The sequence below is a fragment of the Botrytis sinoallii genome, assembly GCF_014898435.1.
Source record: "Botrytis sinoallii strain Bc 23 chromosome Unknown BSIN_010, whole genome shotgun sequence".
Taxonomy (NCBI): domain Eukaryota; kingdom Fungi; phylum Ascomycota; class Leotiomycetes; order Helotiales; family Sclerotiniaceae; genus Botrytis; species Botrytis sinoallii.
The window spans coordinates 1,409,188-1,432,355 of record NW_024066037.1 but is presented as its reverse complement, the minus strand read 5'-3'; the positions used below and the strand labels follow the sequence as shown (position 1 = coordinate 1,432,355).

The window sequence follows — 23,168 nt, the reverse complement described above, 5'->3', positions numbered from 1 at the left end:
TACACACTTCTTCATCTCAACATCTAATAAACTTGTTCTTCAAACCTCCTTGCTTTCTTGTCTAATTCAAACCGACAAAATGGTTGCCATCAAAAACATTTTCTGCTTCATCACAGCAGTCACTGCTGCCACTATTTACCAGCGTACTCCGGCGACTCTTCTCACAGATATAACCACCATCGATACAAATGTCAAAGCACTTACGACTGCAGTAGACAACTACAACGGTGGATTCTTTAACCTGCTTACAGTGAGCAGCACTGAATCAACTTTGGAAACTTGTAAGTTCTAATTTGAAGTTGTCATACAACCCATACTAATCATTCACTTTAGCTATCAAGAACGCTGCCAATGATGCTGCCAACACATCTCAATTATCCTCAGCCGACTCCAACAGTATTCTCAATGAAATCAATAACCTGATTCCCGATATTCAAGAGGCACTCAATGCGCTTGTAGCAAAGAAGTCTACATTCGCTAACGCAGGGGTTGCTTCAACCGTTAAGGGTGACTTGACGAGTTTGAAAAAGGAAACTGATGATTTTGGAAAGAATCTTCTTGCCATTTCCTCATCTGATGTAGAGCCACAGTTGTCTGCGGCTTTGAATACGATTGATAACGACTTTACCACTGCGCAGGCTGCGTTTTAAGGAGGTTCATATATTTGACAATGGCATTGTGTAGGAATGTGGAGGTTAGTGGCTAGGGAAAATTGATTAGATTGAGTTGGAATTTGGGACAACCGATAACTTTGAATGAAGTTTGAGATGGAAACAGGTTGTTCGGAATTTGACATTGGTTGAATGCAAAAATAATACTCTGTAAAAATCATGAAACCATTTTCTTGCAAATGTGAATACCTAGTGCTAAATCACCATTGCTCCAAGGCATACCAAAGTTTCTAGAATATTCATTCATATCTTTGAATAACTCACCATCATCTGATATTCAATTGAATGCTCGAATATTTTTTAAATTATATCTGAACCTGAGAGGCCACTTCAAGGTGAGGAGTACTGATCTGGGACTTGAGAGAGAATCCAGCACGCAGCAGGAAACTGAAGATTTACTACCTGCGAATCTCGTAACATGGAAACCAATTATCAATCATATCCGTAAAGTATCAAGACTTTTGTAAATTATATGTAATGTGATCAGGATCAAATCTAAAACATGCATCGTATTTATTATTTAAGGGGTCCAGTTGGTGTATTGTTATTGGTTTAACCGTGTTACATAAGCCGAGGCTGATGACATCGGAACTTGAGACTTGATGTCCCTCAACTCGAATGAATTCCAAAGAACAAAACTTCAATGATTTAAGCTGTATTACCAGCAGATACCATGAACCATGTTCAATTTCTCAAGCTTTGTGCAAAAGGCTCAATCATTCATTGACCCGACTCAAGCTCTCAATATTTCTGCTTCTGATCGCAATCCTGCTAAATCTACTCTCTTCCGCAATCAATTCCGATTACCAGATTCCCAAACCCCTCTACAAGAAATCACTGCAGAACTTACTATAGCCCCACCAAACCAATACTCGCCGAATGCTACACAAGGAGAGAAGGATAGTAGTAGAGAGAGAGGGTTTCATTATGCTGGAAAGTTGCACTTGAGTGAAGCATATCTGTGCTTCTCGACACAACCTACAAGTTTCCTTCAAACGGCGAGTACGGGTACATCTTCTGGATTCAATGGGCAAACACATGGTGCCGGACCTGGAGGGAATGGATTCACATTGCCCTTATGTGCTATAAGACGAGTAGAGCGTCTTCATAGTCAATCCTATCAAGTATGCATCCCTTCTTTACCGCATTATTTATTGCTGACATGGAGTCAAGTTTGCTTTGGCTATTACTACCTGGAATGGAATCACAAATACATCAGCGAAAGATGGCCCAAAACAACCTACATATCAACAAAAAATTACAATAAATCTTGCTGGAACCCGCCAAGCATGCGAACGGTTTTGCGATGGCTTAAAGAAAGGACTAAAATCGGGAGTAGGTGAGGTCGCAAAGATGAAACGTGTTGTGGCAGAGTGTTATTCGGAATATTTGCTACAAGGCGACAGCAAAACAGGAGAAGCTCCAGATGCAGGACTCGGAATGTTATTCAGATATCCGGGCGACCTTCGGAAATTACGAGACAAAAGTAAGATGCGACTATGGGGAGAGTATCTTCGAGAAAATGGGCGGAATGTTACATTAATTCGCCAACCTACATTTCATAAGCTGATCCGAGTTGGATTACCGAATCGACTGCGAGGAGAAATATGGGAGCAAACATCAGGGTCATTGTTTTTACGCTTGGAAAACCCCACGTTATATACAGACACTCTAGCGAAGTTTGAAGGAAGAGATTCTCTTGCGATTGATGAAATTGAGAAGGATCTTAATCGAAGTTTACCGGAATACCCTGGATTTCAAAATGCGGAAGGTATCGATCGATTGAGACGAGTTCTTACAGCATATAGTTGGACCAACGAAGAAGTCGGATATTGCCAGGCTATGAATATCGTTGTGGCAGCACTATTAATTTATATGTCTGAAGCCCAAGCTTACTTCTTATTATCCGCGTTATGCGACAGATTACTTCCCGGATACTATTCACAAACCATGTACGGCACTCTGTTGGACCAACGCGTATTTGAGTCTTTAGTAGAGAAGACTATGCCAATATTATGGGATCATCTTGTCAAATCGGACGTTCAACTTTCAGTCGTTTCTCTGCCTTGGTTTTTGTCACTGTATATTAACTCTATGCCTCTCGTATTTGCATTCCGTGTTTTAGATGTTTTCTTTTTAGAAGGTCCAAAGGTACTCTTTCAAGTTGGTCTCGCTATTTTACGCATAAATGGAGAAGAACTTTTAGATGCCACTGATGATGGAGCTTTTATTTCTGTTCTGAAAGGGTATTTCTCGAAATTGGATGAATCTGCGCATCCAAAATCCGAGAATGCAAAATTACGAGCAGTCACACGATTTCAGGAGTTGATGGTTGTTGCTTTCAAGGAGTTCTCAGGGATCACACAAAATACCATTGCAGAGCAACGTATGAATCATAAAGATGCTGTTTTGAACAGTATTGAAAGTTTTGCAAAACGAACCTCAATACGAAACTTAGGTCCGGAAAGCAAGAAATTGAGTGTTGACGAATTGGGTGCTTTGTATGATAGGTTTTATGGCGTCTTATACGAAAGACAACAAAGAAGTCAGATGATACAAGAAGAAAAAGAAAGAAGAGCAAAAGCCAATAGAGCCAGTGTCATTGCTGGATTAGGAGAGAACCAAAATATCGAGAAAGGTAGAGTGGGTCTTGGTCCAAGTCCTACTCTGATGGATTACGATTGCTTCCGAGAGTTCCTTGCTGGAATGACCAAATGGGCTGTAACAGACTCACCATCAACACAAGAAAAGGAACTCGAGAAGGAGAAACATTCTTATTTTGGCAATTCTTTGCGACGTCGAGATATTTCCCTCTCTCCTTGGGGTTTTGGTAACCCTGAACCAGCCGATCACGAATTCATGCAACGACTTTTCCGAAGATGGGATGTGGATATGAATTCCGCACTGACTTTACAAAATGTCGTCACAGGATTGGCTCATATCAAGGGCAAAGGTGATATTATGGGAAGCATTACATACTTCTTTGAACTTTATGATGATGACGGAGATGGAAAAGTGGACAGAGAAGGGATTCTAAGGATATCTGAAGCTCTACTGTTCCTTTCTCGAAGAGGTCTAGAAGGATCTCTGACGCCTTCACCTTCCATGGTTGGACTAAGCGAATATGAAGCTGGTAATCCAGCACAATTCAATAGTCCACATACAACGACACAAGAACGTTTTTTGAGTAGCGTTAGTGCATTCATCAGACGTTGTTTTGAGTATGCTGATCCAGATCATCCACAAAATATCGAGGATGAAGTGGAAGATAATCAGAGTGAAGGAGAAAGTGAAGAGAAAGTTGAGGATGCCTCAAATGATACAAATGGCCTTGTCGATCCCGACTCATTTGCTATTGGCGATTCAGATGACTCAGATGAAGAAGAAGATCTCTTAGATCTTGGTACCGACTTAAAGAAAAACAAAAAGGAAATCAATCTTCCAATTATTCCACCACCATCCAACAAACCCAAAAATCTCTCTACACCTTCTCGAAGTGTCTCAAAAGCACAGTCAGAAAGTGCTAACGCAGCTCTTGACCCTTCCAAACCCCTTCACATAACTTTACCTACTTTCCGCATGGTCGTTCTAGCTGATGAACTTCTTGAACAATTCTTTGAATCTTCATTTCCAGCTTCCTTTCGCATTTCAGATAAAATGGCCTCTACCTCAAATACAACAAATTCTTCCCTCACTACATTCACAAATATCGGCAAATCGGCAGCAAGTGCAGCAGCAAATGTTGTTAGTGGTCCTAGTTCTGCTGGTGTGGTACCACCTGGAAAGGGACTTAGAGGTGTCTTGGATAATATTGTTACTGATGGAATGAGAGTTGCTGCGGAAGTTAGAAGAAGAATGGATGAGGCTCAGAAGGAAATGGAGAGAAATGCTGTGCATAGACCGGGTGTACAAGATGAAGATGAGGAGGAAGAAGATGATGGATTAAGAGTTTCAGGGGGTTATGGTGGTGATGCTGAAAGGAGGAGTGTAAGGAGTGAAGATAGAGATTTATTAGAGGGAGCAGATGCTGAAGCAGGTAGTATTAGAAGTGGTATTGAGAAGGTTGAGGGAGTAGGAATATCGGGTAAGATTGGAAGCTTGATGCCAGGTATTTCTGGAGATTCACAGAGAGAAAGAAGTTCTAGTTCGGCAACACAGAAAGTGGTGGAGTTTGAAAGATAGGTGGAGGTTACATGCCACCTGTGCCATGGAGAGTGTGTTTCTGATCGATGACTAGATGAGAATATTCAGAAGAAATCCAAATGATATGCATTTTTGAGGCGAGTCAAGAGCGAGCGAGCGAGTGTTTTGTTTATGGTGGTTAGGGTCAACAATGAGCGAATGGAATGATTGGAATGGTGGCTACTGTAGGCGTTTGTAGTTTTTTCCTCTTCTTCTTCAATTGGGTTTTCATGCTTGTAATTTATTTGAACTTTTGCGGGTGGGGTGGTGGGCAATATAGGTAGGTAGTCTTTAGATGAATTAAACAATTGTTGATCCTCAATGGGCATGATTTGATTATACTTTATTAGTCGGATTGATTGATTGATTGATTGATTGATTTTAATTTAACGTCCCGCTTCAGTCCATGACTATATAAGACGGCTATGCCATAGGGCACTAGCGAGTAACTTTGAAATACACAATGGGGATGGAATATTTATTAGTCGGATGTTTTACTAGTAAGTTTTATGGGCTGAAGGGGTACTGGAAAAATCGATTCAGTAATACCTTTTGAACTATTGAGTTGAGTATCTTGAGAATTGTCGTGATGATTTATTATATATTGGTAATGAAATGATAGATTTTGATATTAAATAATAAGGGATGAATTTATAAGTTTATTGATAATATTGAAAGTTAGAATTATTCTGTTAGTTTATGTATGGAGTGTCCGCTAGCTAGTAGATGTGAGATTTCGAGCATATGAATATCCGAGGAGGGAGAAGGGTAGAGGGTCCTAGAATATAATAATAAGAACGTATAGTAGGTGTTATGTTATCAATCTATAATATACTCATGATAGAGATTCGATAGATATTCGTACTTCTCATAAGTATACTTGTTAAAACGAGCTATATGTTATCAGACCAGAACAAAAACTTTAGAGATGTTAGTTTAAATATCCTATTATACTCGAAATTCTAATAGGTAGATTTAGTCAATCAATCAATTGATCAATCAATTAGAACTATACTCCCTCCAGATGAACATTTAGATAGATAGATAGATATAGATATGAACACTAGATAAATATCCAGACTTCCTTTACTCTTTTTTGTAAAAGAGACCGAGATGTTATTAGGATATATAATATAATATAAATCTTTCGAATGCATCCTCCTTCATCCATTCATCTTCTACACCAGATAATCTTCTATCTTACATTTCAAGCTCAAAATATATAGTATAATAGATGTAAGTACCTATACCCACTCACTTATCTTTCCCTACCTACCTACATATGATGCTACAGCACCGGTACCCCACTCCAAACACCCTGACTCGCCTCCCACTCTGACTCGCCTCCTCGCTAACCCAACCCTCCCCGAGAAACCTGGAAATCTCTGCATACCTATCCACATTCATTCCAAGAATTTTTCCCGCATTTCTCCGCTCAAATATATTTCCAAACAACGATGATTTACATATACAAAACAGCAACAATCATCCGGCATGGTGTAGTGGCTAGCATTTCCGCCTCTCAGTAAGTGTCAGTATCTGATTACTTCAAAAGGTCGCGGGAGACCGGGGTTCAATTCCCCGTACCGGAATGTAATTTTGTGTGTGTTTTTTTGGGGGGGGAATTCTGAGGGGTTTAATTTTTGGGAAGATTTTGTTGTAATGGTTTTTTGTTTTTAGGTGTTTTTCATTTTTCGTGGGGGGGTTTTTTGATATTTATCTATCTATCTATCTATATATATAAAACATTTGAATCATTTCTAAGAAAAAAAGAATTTAAGGAAGGATTTTTGAGAGATATATTAAGTAAGTTGAATGATATTTCGAAGAAGAGAAGGGCATTTTATATATTTAATGATTACCTAGAGAGATAGAAAAGAAAGAATATTATTATTATTAATTATTAGATATTAATGATTTGCATTTTGTTTTTAGTAATTTCCTTTGCTGTTTTTATGTGACTATTTCATATATTCGAAAAACTCAGACACATCTCCAAAGGACGGGAACAACTCAGCACAGCTGATCCACAGCAGCTTCTGCGCTTTCATGTTGCTCTTCGTTCGCAGAATACGGACATCTTGAACAAACGCTACTGAAGATCTCCAGGCCCGATAATGTACTCTATGGACAAACATATGAGCCGCAATGAAGTGGAGACTATGCTCAAGGCCGACGAGGAGAGTAGGAAGACAGTTTGGAGTTGGCTCCTCGACGCAGGGATTCCTAGCGGTAACATCACGGATAAGGGTGACTGCTGCAGGTCACAACCCGCGTCCAAGTCGTGCAAGCTATGCTCAATGATACATTCTTCTGGTACCGAGAAGTGTCAAGTGGGCAACAAAGGATACGGACTTTACAGCATTCAGTCCCTAAGAACGTTGCTGCACACATCATCGTCATCCAGCCGACCACTCGCTTTGGTCAGATGAGTCCACAGAGTATCGATACGTTATTTTGTCTTCCCAAGAGTACTGCAGGACACCTATTAACATATTCAGACGCCTGGTTTCAATAGGACATTTTGCAATAACACAATAACACAATAACACCAAAATGTCTGGAAGCAATATAGAATGTGCATTACCAAGCCGAGATGAATGACCGAAATGTGATTGGAGTTGCGAGCTTTCTAAATGAGTCTGCCCGCTACTCAGATCTAGCTCTCTTCGAAGAAAAGTTGGCACCGGGTGCTCTTGGTCAAAACATGACGGTAGTCTCCATCAACGGGGCTCCGAGTGATCAAAGTCCTGGGAGCAGTACCGAGGCAAATCTGGATATTCAGTACGTCATAGATATGGCAAATGGTGTTCATGTCACCGAGTTCATCACCGGACTTGCCTAAGTGATTATCGCAAACGCTTCCCTCTTAATATTTGAGACGTGCTTAGCAAGTCATAGAATCCTCGTTCCAGAGTACGACCACCCAAGTCTACACGGAAGTAACGAGCCATATCTAGATCTCTTGAGACACCTACTTAGATTGCCAAAGGAAGAGCTCCCTTCGACGATCTCAGTATCATATGGAGAAGACGAACAGATGGTGCCGAGATCGTACGCCCGACAGACATGCTTCGTGATAGCTCAGCTTGGTGCTCGTGGTACCTCGGTCATCGTCGCATCAGGGGACAAAGGCGTAGGAACAGCGTGTATGAAAAACGACGGTTCTAACATGACGCATTTCCCACCGCAATTCCCAGGTGCTTGCCCATGGGTTACGTCAGTCAGTGGAGTGCGTTACATCGACCCTGAGCAAGCAGTATGTTTTTCCTCTGGCGGCTTTTCCGATCTTTGGCCTAGGCCATCGTATCAACAGGAGGCAGTAGAAGATTCTCTCCAGACGCAACTCGGCGACCGACAAAAGGGACTTTTTGACCCTCATGGGCGTGCATTTCCAGATTTGTCCGCCCAATCAGTCAGATATATCACCGCTGATGCCGGCCACATGATTTATGAAGATGGTACCAGCTGTGCAGCCCCAACCTTCGCTGGAATCATCGGTCTTTTGAATGCCGCTCGCATTTCCTCACATCTTCCACCTTTTGGATTTTTGAACCCTTGGCTTCATAGTGTTGGAAAGAAGAGTCTGAAAGAAATTGTACATATAGGAAGTACAGGATTTTATGGTCATTTTCGCTTCGAGGAGGGTTTAAATGGTAGTCCAATCGTACCGTATGCCTCTTGGAATGCTACACCCGGTTGGGATTCAGTAACAGGTTTAGGCACTCCGGATTTCGGATAGCTATTGGAATCGTCTACCCCTTGGATATCGAATTCGTAAGGAAGTGTTTGATGATGATCTCGAACGCGTTTATCACAAAATGTATATGGTTAGACAATTTGTCGGTTGGGTGGAGAGCTGCATTAGCTCAATGTAGCTTAGCGTTCTTTATACAGACCCCGTTCGTTTGTGGTGACTGGCCTGTATAAGCCAGCCCACTTTCCATTCTAGAATAACCTTTAGAGTAGAGTTGAATCGACCACATTTCCCAGAACTGATACAATTCCAAATGATCGCAAGATTGCTTGAATCACAAATTTGTCAGCAATATTGCCACATGCAGCTTACATGACTAACCATAACGATGTGTATAATCAGTGTATAGCCCCTCATTTGAATCAGCAGTATATGTAGAGGTAAACTACTTAAAGCCTGGGTTCCCCAATCGATTTCCATTTCAACTTCGTGATCGAAAAATCGACAAATAAGATGGAGTTCTATACTGATAATACTCCAGAAGCAGTTAAAAATGCAACAGTAAGTTAATATTCAAGAATATACTCATAAATATCTGACACCATAACAGGGCTTTCATCTAATCACCGAAGCTACACCAAACGGCAAAAAGGTGCAAATAATGCTTGAAGAACTGAAAGATGTTTATGGCCTTGAATGGACGACTAGCTTAATTGATCTCGAAACAGATGAACAAAAGGAAGATTGGTTTCTGCGTTTGAATCCTAATGATATGACTAACTCCAGCTTTGAAGCTCACGACCGTTGAATTTGACCAATCGCTTGAAGGACGGATTCCACTGCTGTTAGATAATACGCTGACGCGACCCTTTCCGGTCATGGAATCATCTGCAGAACTTTTATATCTCTCGGATAATTTCGATGAGGATAATGTTTTTGGATTTGACAATAAACGTGAAGTTTGTAATGGATTTCATATTCACACCCTTTCGGCTTGGGCTGTTCCTCAAGCATGTGTTTTTGACCCGGTTGATCAAATCTGACTGGATAATCTTCGTAAACCCTATTCCTGATGAATCTTCATCGATCTTCTGACCTGAATACAGAATAGCCGAAGCGGTGCAATGGCTCTTTTTCTGGCAAGCATCAGGCCAACCAAATCAAGGACAGAACAATCATTTCCGTAAATCCGCACCTGAAAAGATTCCCTGTGCGGATTTTCCCTAGACAGACACTCCCTCACTCACACATACTCCCCGGAACTAACACGACAAAAAGACGCCATTTCACGTTTCAAAACGGAGACACTCCGCATCTACAAGGTACTCGAGCTTCGTCTCTCAGGACACTACACAGTCATTCCACGTCAGTACCTCGCAGGAGCAGGAAAAGGCAAATACAGCATTGCTGATATTGGAACGTGGCCGTGGGTCCGATCATGGAAGCATGCAGGATTCACCGATGAGGAGATGGCGGGTTTCCCATATTTGCTACAGTGGATTGCTCGTATTGCTGATAGACCGGCGGTTCAGAGAGGGATCTCGGATTTCTATAATAGTGAGGAGAATTCGGCTTTGCGGGTATCGACGAGAGGGTAGAAACTTAGGTTATATGAAGAGTGAATATGGGGTTAAGGTCAGAAAATGGTTTCGAGAGTTTCAGATATCATTCGATTCGCCCTAATTCGAAGACTAAATTTTAGGTCATTATATACTCATCAAGCTCTTGTAGCGGGAGTTATGGTCGATCAAAGATAGGTTTCGTGGTGTTACACTGTGACGATTCGGTCCTCTTTCGGGTTTCCTTTCTCGTCACCTGCTCTAGATATTAGTCCTAGGACATGATCCTCTTGATGTATATAATCTAGAAGTTTCTTTCCCTTCTCCTCCTCTTCTTCCCCCCTTAACTTTAGATTCCTTCCAAATCAAGAACTGAATCCTTCCATAACATGACAGTCCTTCAAATTATCCTTCAAATTATCCTTCAAATTATCCAACCTAAACCTCATAACCACCACCACCACTACCACCACCAGCCCCCACCAGCCCCCGCCAATAACAGCATTATTTTAAATAACATCTCATTTCCCTCAAGGTCCTCTAGGTTACAGCCCCAGCAACGTCGTCCACTGCGCGGTCGAGAAGAACCTATCCATACCAAAAGAACCACTCCACTGTACGTACGTACACCTTTGAAGGATGGCCATGAACAAATTCCTCCTAACCGTTTCCCAAACGCTTCGAAGAAGTCCAGAATCATTGCGAGAAAGCACGCTCAGTCCTCCCCACCTACTGAAGACACGGCATTCCTCTAAATTACCTTCCTCGTTCGACTTCCTTCCCACTACATTACACTTAAATCACTTTCCACTTCCTTCAAATCACCTCCCATTTTTTCCCATTACACTCCTTTCCCTCCTCTCCTAATCAATGAATCTCACAAACAAACAAATCAACAACCACACCAAAACCCAAATTATCAGACAACGAATTGAAAAAAAACATTGATAATTAAAATTTTACATATATTTCTACAACCCGTCCCCTCCCCAGAAACCAAACAAACATGCGTTTGTATTTACATGTTTCCCATCCATATCCTTCTTCCCATCCATCCATCCATCAACCCCATTCAATTCCATTGTATCTATTTTCCCCGCCAATCCGTCAATCCCCAACCCGGCAATCCCCACCCGTCAATCCACTAATGAAGGGAAGTAACAAAGGGCCAAAAAAAAAAGTGATACATAGACAACTCTCCCATTTCCATTAATTCACCTCCTCCTCCTCCTAATCTTCCAACCTAAACATCTTTCTCAAAACCTGAAACTTCTTCTTTCTTCTCGGACTTCCTCCTTGCCCCATAACATCCACATCACTCAACCCCGTAGCCGTAAACCTTCGATTCCCAACCTCTGGTCTCCCATTCAATTCCGCAACAACTTCTTTGTTTTCACCTCCTACAATTCCTGCTCCTGTATCCGCAGAAAATGGTCTACCCTCTTCAAAAGGTACTTTGATTCCCGTATCATCAGCCACAGCCAAGGATCCACTATTTTGTCTGGGATTCTTTTCAAACTCGGAGAATCAGATTATTACCAAGAGTTTTCCGGTCTCTTAATAGCTTCAAGATCTCCTTACTTCTCTCCAAATGTGTATCTCTTCTAGCCGGACTTTTCTCCATTGTAACTTCCTGACTTTACTATTTCGGATCTTGTTTTTTCCTAAAAATAGATAAAATACTTCCACGTCGAGCATCCTGTGGTCTAGGAGGAGTAATCGGTGTGATTTGTCCATTGCCGACCTTGATTAATCCACGACCTGAACCTGATCTCTGTAAATCTCCAGATGCTGCTGTCGTATTTCGAGATGATGGTCTATTGCCATTTGGTTTGGATTTATTTAAACTCTTAGCTGTGGCAGGTCGACTCTCATCATCACTATCTGGAAGATCAGAAGAATCTCCATCTTGATACCCTATAGGTTTTGGTATACTTCGAACTGGTGTACCACGTGATGATATTGGTCGTGCGACTATAGGAGCTATAGGTGTAGGTTCATCATCATCGCTTGAATCCACAAAACGACTTCTGAATCCAGCACGAGGTTCATCTTCATCACTCGAATCAGCAAATCGACTTGATCGTTGAGTTGACTTTTGTTTTGGAGCTGGTCTAGCTGATGAACTTCTGCCGAATCCAGGTATTCTGATTGGAGATTTTGCTCGAGCAGTAGAATCATTAGATCCTCTTAAAGAACTTCGCATTGTTCCTCGCATAGTCACAGCAGGAGGTCCACCAGGTGATGATGATCGAAGACTAAATCGACTTGAGTTTAGAGGAGATTGTTGACGACCATTTGATGATACATCACTTTCACGACGCATAGAACGTCTCATACTTATTCCATCTGTTGCAGGTCTAGCACGTTTGAAACTAGTATCACTATCTCCAGATGATTTACGTCGTAGGAGAGCTGGTGCTACTGTTGCACTATTTCTTTGAGAATTAGGTGAAGTAGCAGTGGCAGCAGCACCCTGAATAAGTCGAAGTTGCTGATTTACAGCTTGAGTATTTGCTTGAGTGTTAGCAGGAGGAAGAGAAACAGGTCTTTGTTTCTTTTGAAGTATTCCATTAGGCTGAGCTGTTCCATTTTGAGTTGCTCCCTTTGTTGAACCAGATCCTCTCATAGATTGTCTGATGTGAACATCTGATTCCGCATGAGGAGGTTCCGCTCTCATGGATGATCGCATAGTTGTCTGACCGTGAGCATTGGGGCCTGCTTTTGATCCTGTTTGAATCATGTAACTTCTCTCCTTATTTGATTGCTTTTGAACTTGTGGAAATGGCGATTGTTGCATTGTTTGCATGATAGGAGAGGTAGGCGATTGTATGGTTACCGATTTCTTTTTCATTTTCTTTGGCTTTGGGGCTGGCGTCACTTCTTCTCCCTCTTCTTCATCTGTCACCTTAAATGCATCTAGCTCCAATTGCTTCTTCCTGTCCACTGACAAATTTTTCCAGTATTGCTGAGCTTTCTCCCATCCTTCTTCTGGATCTGGTTCACTTGACTTTCTTTGCAACTGACTTGACATGTATGCCCTTTCTTTCGCCAATTTAGTTCTTGGGCTGTCTGGCTCAGATGCTAGTATAGCAGTTGCCGATACAGGACTTTCTACCACAGCATCCAAAGACATAAAACCACCATCATCTGGCGTTTCAAACTCTTCAGCAGCATCACTATATATACTGTCGTTTTCAGACTCATCCGACTCTTCAAAAATTGGTGCAGGATGAGCTTCCGAACTTGTTCTGGTACTATCGTCAAACTCCGATAAGTTCGAGGTACCATTTGTTGAATTTGCTGTTTCGGAAGTAGGCGAAAGAGCTGTGCCAATAATACCATTCTCAGTAGCAGTGTGAACCTCATCCTTGGGTTGATCCACATAACTCGAAGTAGAGCTTCCTGAACCCCTATACCCACCAGGCATGTCCAACCATTCTCTTGATTGTGTGCCTTCTGGAATTGGAGTAGGCATTTGAACAGCAATTTCGGGAATATCTTCATTCAATTCGTGATCCTCAAATTGATCTTTCGTTGGGCTTGCCAATTCTCGATATGTATCAGCATTTCCATCTTCTGGCCCAACTCTCACACTATTACTTCTAGCAATACCGATAGCATTATTATCTAAGCTATACGTACTGCTAGCATCTGAAATTTCCCCGGTCCCTTCCAAAGATGTGACATCAGGAGGTAGAGGCTCGCGAGATTTCGAAATGTTTGCTGCATTTTTCGAAGTGGCATCATGAGCGAGTAGTGAACCTGCGACATGATCATTTGATTGTCCCATGGGGAATTCCAGTACATCTCCCATATGAGAAGTGAACAATGGTGAAGTAGGAGAAGTGACAGGAGCAATAGTAGTTACTTGCTCTGGTGGTCTGACTAGAACTCGTTCTTCTGTCTCTCGATGAGTCTTTCTTTCCCTCACACTTCCAAAAGATGGAAGAGCTGGCCTTGGTTTCATTACTTCGTCGTCATCTTCATCTGTAGCATGTATGTCCTTCTTCTTCCCACGACCAATATTAAACCAGCTACGCTTTACCTGCGGACTCGGAACCATTGGTGAACCAGAAGGTAAGGTTGTCGATTGACCCAATACAACATTGTTTCCCTCATCAAAGCTAACTCTGTTTCCTTTCTTTCTTGGCTGCTCCTCATCATTAGAAACCTCACTAAGCCGGAAAGAACCTCCGTCAGATGGCGATGGTCCTCGAGGTTCAATTGAAGACATAGAAGAATGTTTCAAGGCTGATTTTCGTGGAGATACAGATCTGGGAGGTGGCTGGTGCCTAACCGTCAAGGTTTCGGGGGTTGCCATAAAATGTGGAGTTCTCGCAGGACTCACGGATTGGACACGACCACCACGAGGAGATTCTTCATTTAACGAAGGGGCGGCAACAGATGTCATTGGAGGTTGACTTGCAGATCTGGTATGCTGGCGTTCTTGCGCATAATTTGCTGACGATTGCGCTCGACCATGTCCCCTACCGGCAGATGACCGAGGCAAAGGAGATGGTGATATAGTTCTTGTAGGTTCAATGCGATCCTCCAAAAGCCCTACATTTCCAGAGCGCAACGGCGAATCATCTTCTTTCTCCTCTCTTTCTCTATCCTCACGTACAACTGATGGCTTTTTCGCCAAGATGGCGCCTGCTCGAGTTTTATAACCATGTGATGGTACGTCACTTTCATCAGCAGACGAATTTTGTAGAATTGATGCCTGGTCACTATCAGAATCGGTTATGATAACGCGCTTCTTTTTCTTCTTTGGTGGAGCTGTCACTGTAAGAGATTTTTGCTGAGTATTTGATTCTGAGACAGGTATAGATTGGGGATTTTCCCAAGAAGTTTCGACTTGCGCGGGGGGTAATTTCGGTTGATTATTAGGTTTTGATATAGGCTGTGATATGGATTGCTGAGTGGGCTGTGATACGGGTTGCTGGGTAGATTGTGGCATGGGCTGCTGGGAAGGTTGTGATATCGATTGTTGTGTGGTTGATGTGTTTGATGCCCTTTCCATTGCATCCACCGCGGTACCCTTTATCCTTCCACCCACCGATCCAGCTGCGAGATGAGTACCTTGTGCAGGCGGATTTCGTTTCTTCTTTTTAACTGGAGCATTAGCAATTCCATTCAATCTTTGCTCGATAGCTAGAATATCCGCTAGCGGTAAGAAGCGTCTGGTATTTGGATCGTATACTAGATTTTGGTTATGTGGCGAAACAATCCTTGGGCTTGTACTTAAGCTTGCAGAACATGTTAGCCGTCTTTGTTCAGGAGACATTGGCCTTGTACTCGTAGGGTAGAAAAATTGACGGACCCTCTACTCTCCCATTCATCTCAGATACACTGGATAAACTTGGGTTTCTTGGACCCGACCCACGCGATGCTGTCGCTGATGGTCCAAGACTCGAACCTCTCCCACCAGTTTTATTTGGGGGTGGTGATGCGATTCTCAATCCAGGTGCATCCATACTTGCAGATCTTCGTGACGTCTTCCCACCAGCCTTTGTGATATTTTGCGGAATGGCCGGCACAGGCGGCGCATCATATGCACTTGGAACTGGCGAAGATTCCCGAAAAGTTCGTTCAGTCATAGAACCGGAACTTCCTCTTCTCACAAGGGTAGAACCTGGTGGGCCACGTACGGAACCACCTACAGAACTTCCAGCAGAAGAGGTTGAACCGTTTTCTCCGAATTGTCCTTTTGGTTTGAATATCTGCGACCGAAGTAGGCGTTGTTGGTCTGGATCGTAATGCGGCAGCTGCTGCAGCGGAAGACAAGGAAGTATTTGATGCTTGAGAAGATAGAAATGCCTGTGCCGCGGCGGTCGCGGCAGATGCGTTGACATTTGAATTTACTGGCTGTAACATTAAACCTGTTAGCATCTATTACGAATGTGGCTGCATGTACTCTATTCTCATGCAAAGATCTCCCCGGAAGCCAATTGCGATTGAGCTGTCGCGCAACCTGAAAAAAAATCGATGAAATGTTGGAATGGAATGCAGTACAATGAAATCTAACATACCGGATTCGAAACGGCTCTTCTCCTTCTATTTCCAAACATCTTGATTGTCGTAGGCTGAATCGCCTCTTTACCCTCTGCCAACTATGGGCTAATGAGGATATTATCGCATTGAAAAAAATAATGTAGGAAATGGAAAATGATGAGATTCCGATGACTATTTTTCCCTTTCCGTAAGATAACAATACAAGAATATGACGATCCCGTCACGCCAATTCACTGATTCGATGATGACTGGCGATGTAGGCGAATGAAATCTGGAATGACAACTGGGATGTTTGGGAATCCCTTGAACCGTGTTTGGTTGAATTGAAGTTGTGGCTGATGATGCTTGTGTGCAGAAGAAATAGTGGGTTCTGGAGTTTCTCTTTTTGGTTGTTGGTGGTAGATCAGGATCCAAGAGCTTTCGAATGGAGTAACTTTGATGCTTGAAAATGGAGTCAAGATTTAAAGTAGGTGGATACAATTAAGACGATGGATGCATCGACAATGCAAGGCAAGTGAGTGAAGATCAGATCATTGAAAGGTGGGAAGGATCCTATCTAGATAGATAGCGGTAGGACGTTTGATGGGATTTTGTGTGAGATGAAGTGAAGTGTGAAACTTTGGAGAAAGACAAGTGAGGTCTAGATAAAGTTGGGTATGAAGTAGTCAGTCAGTACTCAGTCGGTATATTTTGGAGAGGCGAAATGAGAATGGTTCCAATCAAATGTAGCTATTTTAATCAAATGAATCAAGTGAGGTTTTTGTTCATGTTCATTAAATTCACAAATGGCAATGAATGCAGAGAGGGGAATGAAGATGGAGATGGAGAGACAAAAGAGGTTTTGAAGATTTCTCTACCAATTCAAAGTTTACGATCCAAACACCAACACATAATAGCACCTCGGTGTAGGTAGTATGAGTATCTCTTCATCATCCATTCCAACTAATCAAATCAAATCAAATCAAATCATATCAAATCATATCAAATCATTTAACTTCTTGATCGTGGCAGCTCGAGAGCGACAAGCCGGATAATAGAAGAGTACGAATAGATCATACCTACCTAGGTACGTAGATAATAAAAGTTTCCCTCGACCTTTGAATTATGAGTTTGGACGGCATGCAATCAACATCCAATATTTACTTGGTAGGTAGTAATAATGATAAGTACTAAACAAATACACCACTTCCTTTCCTTACTACCTACCTAGTACCTAGTAACCTTTTGCTTGGAATTTAACGATATCAGTTAAATATAGAGGTCCTCATTGATCTTATCAAATGAGTTTCATCGTGAATACTAGGTACCTGAGTGCGCACTTACATCAGATAGGCACGTGATAGGTCGGTTGTAGATATTTACATGATTCAAAGGTTCAAAGTTCAAAAGTTTATATACAATTTGATTCCTTGTTCTTTGCCCGGAATGCGAATGATGACCAGGTAGGTACCTGAGTATTGAGTTGGGCTAACAAAGCACACACACCATACACACGCACCACACACACACACATATACCAGAACAGCCTCAGGAAAGAGTTGGAACGGTTGGAACTTGGAAGGCCAAGGGTCTGATCTGGTATTCTGGGTACCTATCTGGTAATAGAGGATCTACTGGTACCTAGGTAGTAATGTATTCCAAAGCTTTGGGAGATTGTTACACCAACGACCATCCAGCCAGCAAGCATATACACAAACGTTCAAATGTTCAAACCCCACGATAGTAGTCATAAATTAATAACATTGATACTCAATAAGTTGGTGATTACCTCCCATCATGTGAATTCATTTCTCGACCCTCCTTTCCACACCAACCACCACCAGCACCCTACGTTTTCAATCCCCCCATCAGAAACAACCTGGAACCACTGCAATAAATCGACCCCCTCAAAACCCACCCACCCTACCAAAACACACTCTCCCACACAATCCCAAGTATAACTCCCGGTTCCAAAAAAACAGTTCCAAATAAAGTTCCCATTGCCAAACCCATCTTTCCATAAAACAATCCATCACCTACAGAATATAACAAAACATCTACCTACAGTATGCATCCCTTCCGTGTGTAGATCAATCCAAAACCTCCAGCTAAGCCACACTTCGAAAGGACTAGACTTGAGCTACTGCTACCCAGTATCCATGGGATGGGCCCGCTCCGGTATATCAAATACCCAGGTACGTACCTACGTAATGTATGATGACGTAGAGGGGATACTGAGAAGTACGGAGGTATGAGTAGCTTTCAGTATAATTATCGTAGAGACAGTCAAGTTATTGTATTGTAGTTGTTGTGTTTTGGAGTGACAAATTGATTTCTGGTGATTTCATTCTTTCTTTACGATATATAAATTGCTTAGTAATTACTAGATACTTAATTTATTCTATCCTTTCTTCTAACTTATCTCCTAAATAATAAATCAAGTACTGGTACCTATCTACCTAGGTAATAATAAATTAATCAACTCACTCAAATTTTCATAAAATTATATAATACAAAAGTAACAAAATCCTCATCATTCTCCTAAGCTCAGACTAAATGCAACCAAAAACATTCATCCCTACGATATACCGAGAATACCTAGGTACTCCGTACATATAGGTAGATTTATAGATTCCTACCGGTATGCATCTCTCTGTAGATCCTTTCTCCGCAATTAATCAATACTGTATCATGATAACGTGATTGAGAATCTGACTTATGAAGACATGGAGATATGGAGGTACGAAGCGAGGGGAAAGAATTGGGAAGAGTGTAACCTTACCTACCTACCTACAAAGATGTCTATATTAATAGTTATTTGACATCTCAATTAACCTATAATTTCCACACCTATCACATCCATCACATCCATCACAACCATCTCTATCTCCAACTCGATCCCACCATCCAAAAATGTCCACCTCCCCCTCCACCACCCCCTCCACCCCTCTCCCACCCCTCCCCCTCCCCCCAGGAATAAACTCCCTCTACCTCTCCACCCCCACCCTAACCCAGCACCTCCTCACCTCGGGCTCACATCCCACCCCCTCCTCCTCCTCCTCCACGGCTTCCCCGAAACTCTCCTTCTCCTACCGCTATCTCCTCCCCACCCTCTCCTCCCTCGGCTACCACGTCGTGGCCCCCGATCAACGCGGCGCAGGCCGCACCACCGGCCACGACTCCCGTCCCTTCTCCACCGTCGACCTGCACACCACCACCATCTCGCGTCTCGTCACCGACATGGTATTTTTAGTCCACGCCCTCGGCCATCAAAATGTAGCATGTGTGCTAGGTCATGATTTGGGGGCGGTGGTGGCAGCCTGGTGTGGAGTTATGAGACCGGATTTGTTTAAATCGTAGGACTCCCTGTTTTCTTTCTCGGTGTGTGAGGTTTTTGGATTGGATTGGATTTGCTTGTGAGAGCTGGTTTGTAAGTGAGTAAGTACTTGCTTATTTGCTTGCTTTGTTTATGGGGGCAAGCCCCCAAACCCCCTTAGCTCGCTACGCTCGATAGAAGGGTAATGTTCTGCCTCCACGGCAGGGGCCAGCGGAGCGTCACTTCATTAAATCATCTTCACGTGTTTTTTTCTCCCCTATCAACTCATATGTTTCTCCCCCACAAATATATATATTAACACCCACGCAGCGTCATCCTCCTCTCCCACCCCTTCAAAGGTCCCCCTCTCCTCCCCATCTCCAATTCCACTTCCACTTCCACTTCCACCCCCACCCCGGACATCCACACCTCCCTCTCCCAACTCCCCACCCCCCTCAAACACTACAAAACCTACTACTCCACCGCACAAGCCGCCAGCGATCTCTCCACCCCCCTCTCCACCCTCCCCTCCTTCCTCCACGGCTACTTCTACCTCAAATCCGGACACTGGAGCGGCAACACCCCCCACCCCCTCAAATCCTTTACCGCAGAAGAACTCCAACACCTCCCACCCTACTACAGCATGCCGCTGCACTCCACCATGCGCGACATCATCCAAACAACCATGCAGTCCATCCCCCCCTCCTCACTCTCCCGAATGGAAACCTGGCTCTCCCCCTCCGACCTCTCCGTCTACACATCCGAATACACACGCACGGGCTTCCAAGGAATGTTAAACTGGTACCGCATCCTCACATCTCCCTACTACACCCAGGAGCTTGCGCTCTTCGCAGGAAAAACATTGGATATCCCCATGCTGTTTGTCAGCGGAGAAAAAGACTGGGGCATGTATCAGGAACCGGGGGTCTTAGAACAGATGGGCGAAAGATGTACGAGGTTTAAGGGGACGAAAGTGGTGCGGGGGGCGGGCCATTGGGTCATGCAGGAGAATCCGAAGGAGGTGCTGGAGATTGTGGAGAGGTTTTTGGGGAGATGAAGAGGGAGGGGATGAGTTATTGAGGTTGGTGGGAGGGGTGGTTGGTTTGCATGGCTTCTTAAATATATATGTACTGTATATCATATTATATCATATCCTACATCCATCACATAAATCTCACTCATACATAAATACATACATACATACATATATCCAAAGCCCACAAGGCCCAAAAGTATCCCATTGATCCCATCTCCCATCTCCCATCTCCCGCATCCCTAGAAATCTACATATTATAAACCACACACACACACACAATTCAGACTCACCCCATCCATCCATCCATCCACCCATCTAGCAAAAATTACATAATTTATCACATAAAATAATGACTATTATTTATTTATTTATCTATCTGAATACCTAGCTAAGGTTACCGAGTATCTCCAAGACGAATTTTCTTCCATTTCAGATTTCCAGATATATATATTATTATTATTATTAACAACAGACAGGGTATTCAATAGTTCGGATAATTGGATTATCCAATAATGTAAAATTTTGAGGATTCTAATTGAGTTGGAGATTTGACAATTTTCATTGTTGGATTGCAGTCTAGACTATTGAATACTTTGAGATTATTGTTATTATATTAAGATACTTAAATTCAAGAATTCAGTTCATTGATGAAAATGTTATTTTGTATACATATTTAATCAAATCTGTATTCTTTTATTTACAATCATGCTATTGTACCGATGAACTTCAGGGGATTGATAGGTGTGTATATTTGAGAAAGCTATTTATACCTAGGTAACCGAACCAGTTCTATCCAGTCCTGCGGATACACCTAGTCCTTTTATCAAGAGATCCCTTGCTAGGTGATTGATACTCCCCCATGTTGTTTGATCGGCGTGATGTATATCCTAGATGGTCTTTGGTGTGAAATGATGTGGGTTGACGGTGATATAGAGGTTCATTAAAGGAGAAAAGCTTCCTTGATAGAATGCCGGGAGTCTGTACAAACAATAGAAGGTATTGTTATGAGAGCTAAACATTCGAGAGACTGGAAAAAAAGCCAGCCTGAAGGTTCATTTCGCATCTTGATATATCACATCTATAGATGTGTTCGTAGATGTGAGAGCGCAGGCTCCATTGTTTCTGCGAGATGGCAACACTGGAATTCTTATACAGATTTCATGAGCGGTGTGACCTTATTCTCCCAATGTAACCCCTAGTTCGTGTATCTTCGCATATTCGTGTATTTGTAAAGATTTGTGTAACGTTTTTCACGCCTCGTGAATTTCGGAGATTAGTCTTGATACTGCAGACAGAACCTCCATAAAATGCAATCCCTGCTCTCCTTATTCATTCGCGCTCGTCTCATCAACCTTCTTATTCTCCTCATATAATACACATCTGCACATTCGGTTTACAGTCCGTCCATTGATGAGTCCCATGCTCCACCTCCCACTTCACCATCGAAACATACCACTGACATTGCGCAATTTCTCTTTCCATTGTCTGCCCCTCGATCAACATCCTTCCTCCCCATACATCCCTAGTTCTCGCCCTCATATTATTAGCCTCATCCTCTTCTCCATTATTCGATTCGATGTTCGATCTCCTCAAAACAAATGTCAAATTCTTAAGTCCATACAAATATTTGATCTCCGCCAAAGCATCAAATCGAAACAATCGCATAATTTCCCATAAATGTACATCGATGTCCACTCTCTCAATCAGATCCTTCTGCGCACAAGTGTTGAAATCCATAGCCAAATCTCCGATAGGTGAACATTCTTCGTGGTCAAAAAAAAGTGTATCCAGTGCGAAATTTATGTATATAGTGGAGTTGTAAGAGGGGTTTAGGTGGAGGAGAGAATAGTGTTTGAGAAATAGAGTTCGCGTTTCGGAAGAGATTGATAGCAGGACGGAAGTGGGAACAGGAGTGTAATAAGATTTGTGGATTCGAGAGCAGCGGATTGGAAGTGTACGAGGACCAGGAAGGAGGTTGGACCAGATTTTCAGACGTAGTTCGGAAGGAAGAGTAAGAAACGAGGAGATGGGAGTTGTGGTTGTAAGTGCGGTGGACATCATGATTCTTGATGTATGTAGGAATTGCGGAGTTGGGAAATGTGGGACAGACAAGTTATAATTCCACAGTTCGAGAAATATTTTGATGTTGATGGTTATCGCAGTCTGTCGAATACAAGCGATTCCTTGTGGTGATTGTAGGTTGGTATTGTAAGTATATATGTTGTGATTGTATTTGTACAGGTTCAGATATTCAGTCTTGTTGTCATCCGGGATGATGTCGTAAGTAGGTGGTCATGGTCATGGTAGTGGCAGGTGCTTCTTAGCGTGAAGCCTAAAAATTAGCGGCACATTACCTTGGAGAAAAGACTTGGCATTCCTTATCAACATCAATATCGTCGGTTACATTGAGTATCGTATGAAGTACTGCCTGTGATTGTATCTTTGATCATTGACCATTTACCTAGGAACAAACCCTTTATATGTTTGGCAATTATATACATATCATCAAGTTGTAGTCTTCCATCTCCTTGCATTCTTATCACATTAGCACTGTCCTGTGTTCATACGCCAAAACAAGAGTAAGATCACCAGCGAGCATAGGTATGGCTTGATAGAACTCATATAACATATACCTGAAACGGATCTCGTATATATGTCGTCTGAACTATGACGTAAATATAGCTGGTATAGTCTCAAATATTGGGATGAA

The 23,168-nt window shown here is 42.5% G+C and overlaps 8 protein-coding genes across 8 annotated transcripts; 6 read left to right on the top strand and 2 right to left on the bottom strand.

Annotated features, from left to right (window-relative positions):
• Positions 1-79: 79 nt before the first annotated feature.
• EAF02_006560 (uncharacterized protein) lies at positions 80-650 on the top strand (the record flags this gene model as incomplete). Its single annotated transcript, XM_038902608.1, has 2 exons — positions 80-281; positions 334-650. The coding sequence occupies 2 exons, from the start codon at positions 80-82 to the stop codon at positions 648-650; spliced, it is 519 nt and encodes a 172-aa protein (XP_038757828.1).
• A 701-nt stretch (positions 651-1,351) lies between these two features.
• EAF02_006559 (uncharacterized protein) lies at positions 1,352-4,853 on the top strand (the record flags this gene model as incomplete). Its single annotated transcript, XM_038902607.1, has 2 exons — positions 1,352-1,795; positions 1,845-4,853. 2 exons carry the CDS (start codon positions 1,352-1,354, stop codon positions 4,851-4,853), a joined length of 3,453 nt encoding a protein of 1,150 aa, XP_038757827.1.
• Positions 4,854-7,449: 2,596 nt separating this feature from the next.
• Positions 7,450-8,595, top strand: EAF02_006558 (uncharacterized protein; the record flags this gene model as incomplete). Its single annotated transcript, XM_038902606.1, has 2 exons — positions 7,450-7,660; positions 7,700-8,595. The coding sequence occupies 2 exons, from the start codon at positions 7,450-7,452 to the stop codon at positions 8,593-8,595; spliced, it is 1,107 nt and encodes a 368-aa protein (XP_038757826.1).
• A 468-nt stretch (positions 8,596-9,063) lies between these two features.
• Positions 9,064-9,358, top strand: EAF02_006557 (uncharacterized protein; the record flags this gene model as incomplete). The annotated part of the gene is made up of 2 exons (XM_038902605.1): positions 9,064-9,111; positions 9,161-9,358. 2 exons carry the CDS (start codon positions 9,064-9,066, stop codon positions 9,356-9,358), a joined length of 246 nt encoding a protein of 81 aa, XP_038757825.1.
• Positions 9,359-9,428: 70 nt separating this feature from the next.
• EAF02_006556 (uncharacterized protein) lies at positions 9,429-10,148 on the top strand (the record flags this gene model as incomplete). Its single annotated transcript, XM_038902604.1, has 3 exons — positions 9,429-9,513; positions 9,662-9,760; positions 9,829-10,148. The coding sequence occupies 3 exons, from the start codon at positions 9,429-9,431 to the stop codon at positions 10,146-10,148; spliced, it is 504 nt and encodes a 167-aa protein (XP_038757824.1).
• Positions 10,149-11,339: 1,191 nt separating this feature from the next.
• EAF02_006555 (uncharacterized protein) lies at positions 11,340-16,183 on the bottom strand (the record flags this gene model as incomplete). Its single annotated transcript, XM_038902603.1, has 5 exons — positions 11,340-11,601; positions 11,753-15,361; positions 15,411-15,678; positions 15,776-15,980; positions 16,145-16,183. The coding sequence occupies 5 exons, from the start codon at positions 16,181-16,183 to the stop codon at positions 11,340-11,342; spliced, it is 4,383 nt and encodes a 1,460-aa protein (XP_038757823.1).
• Positions 16,184-19,019: 2,836 nt separating this feature from the next.
• EAF02_006554 (uncharacterized protein) lies at positions 19,020-20,517 on the top strand (the record flags this gene model as incomplete). The annotated part of the gene is made up of 2 exons (XM_038902602.1): positions 19,020-19,462; positions 19,753-20,517. 2 exons carry the CDS (start codon positions 19,020-19,022, stop codon positions 20,477-20,479), a joined length of 1,170 nt encoding a protein of 389 aa, XP_038757822.1. The 3' UTR covers positions 20,480-20,517.
• Positions 20,518-21,823: 1,306 nt separating this feature from the next.
• Positions 21,824-22,519, bottom strand: EAF02_006553 (uncharacterized protein; the record flags this gene model as incomplete). The annotated part of the gene is made up of 1 exon (XM_038902601.1): positions 21,824-22,519. One exon carries the CDS (start codon positions 22,517-22,519, stop codon positions 21,824-21,826), a length of 696 nt encoding a protein of 231 aa, XP_038757821.1.
• Positions 22,520-23,168: the final 649 nt, after the last annotated feature.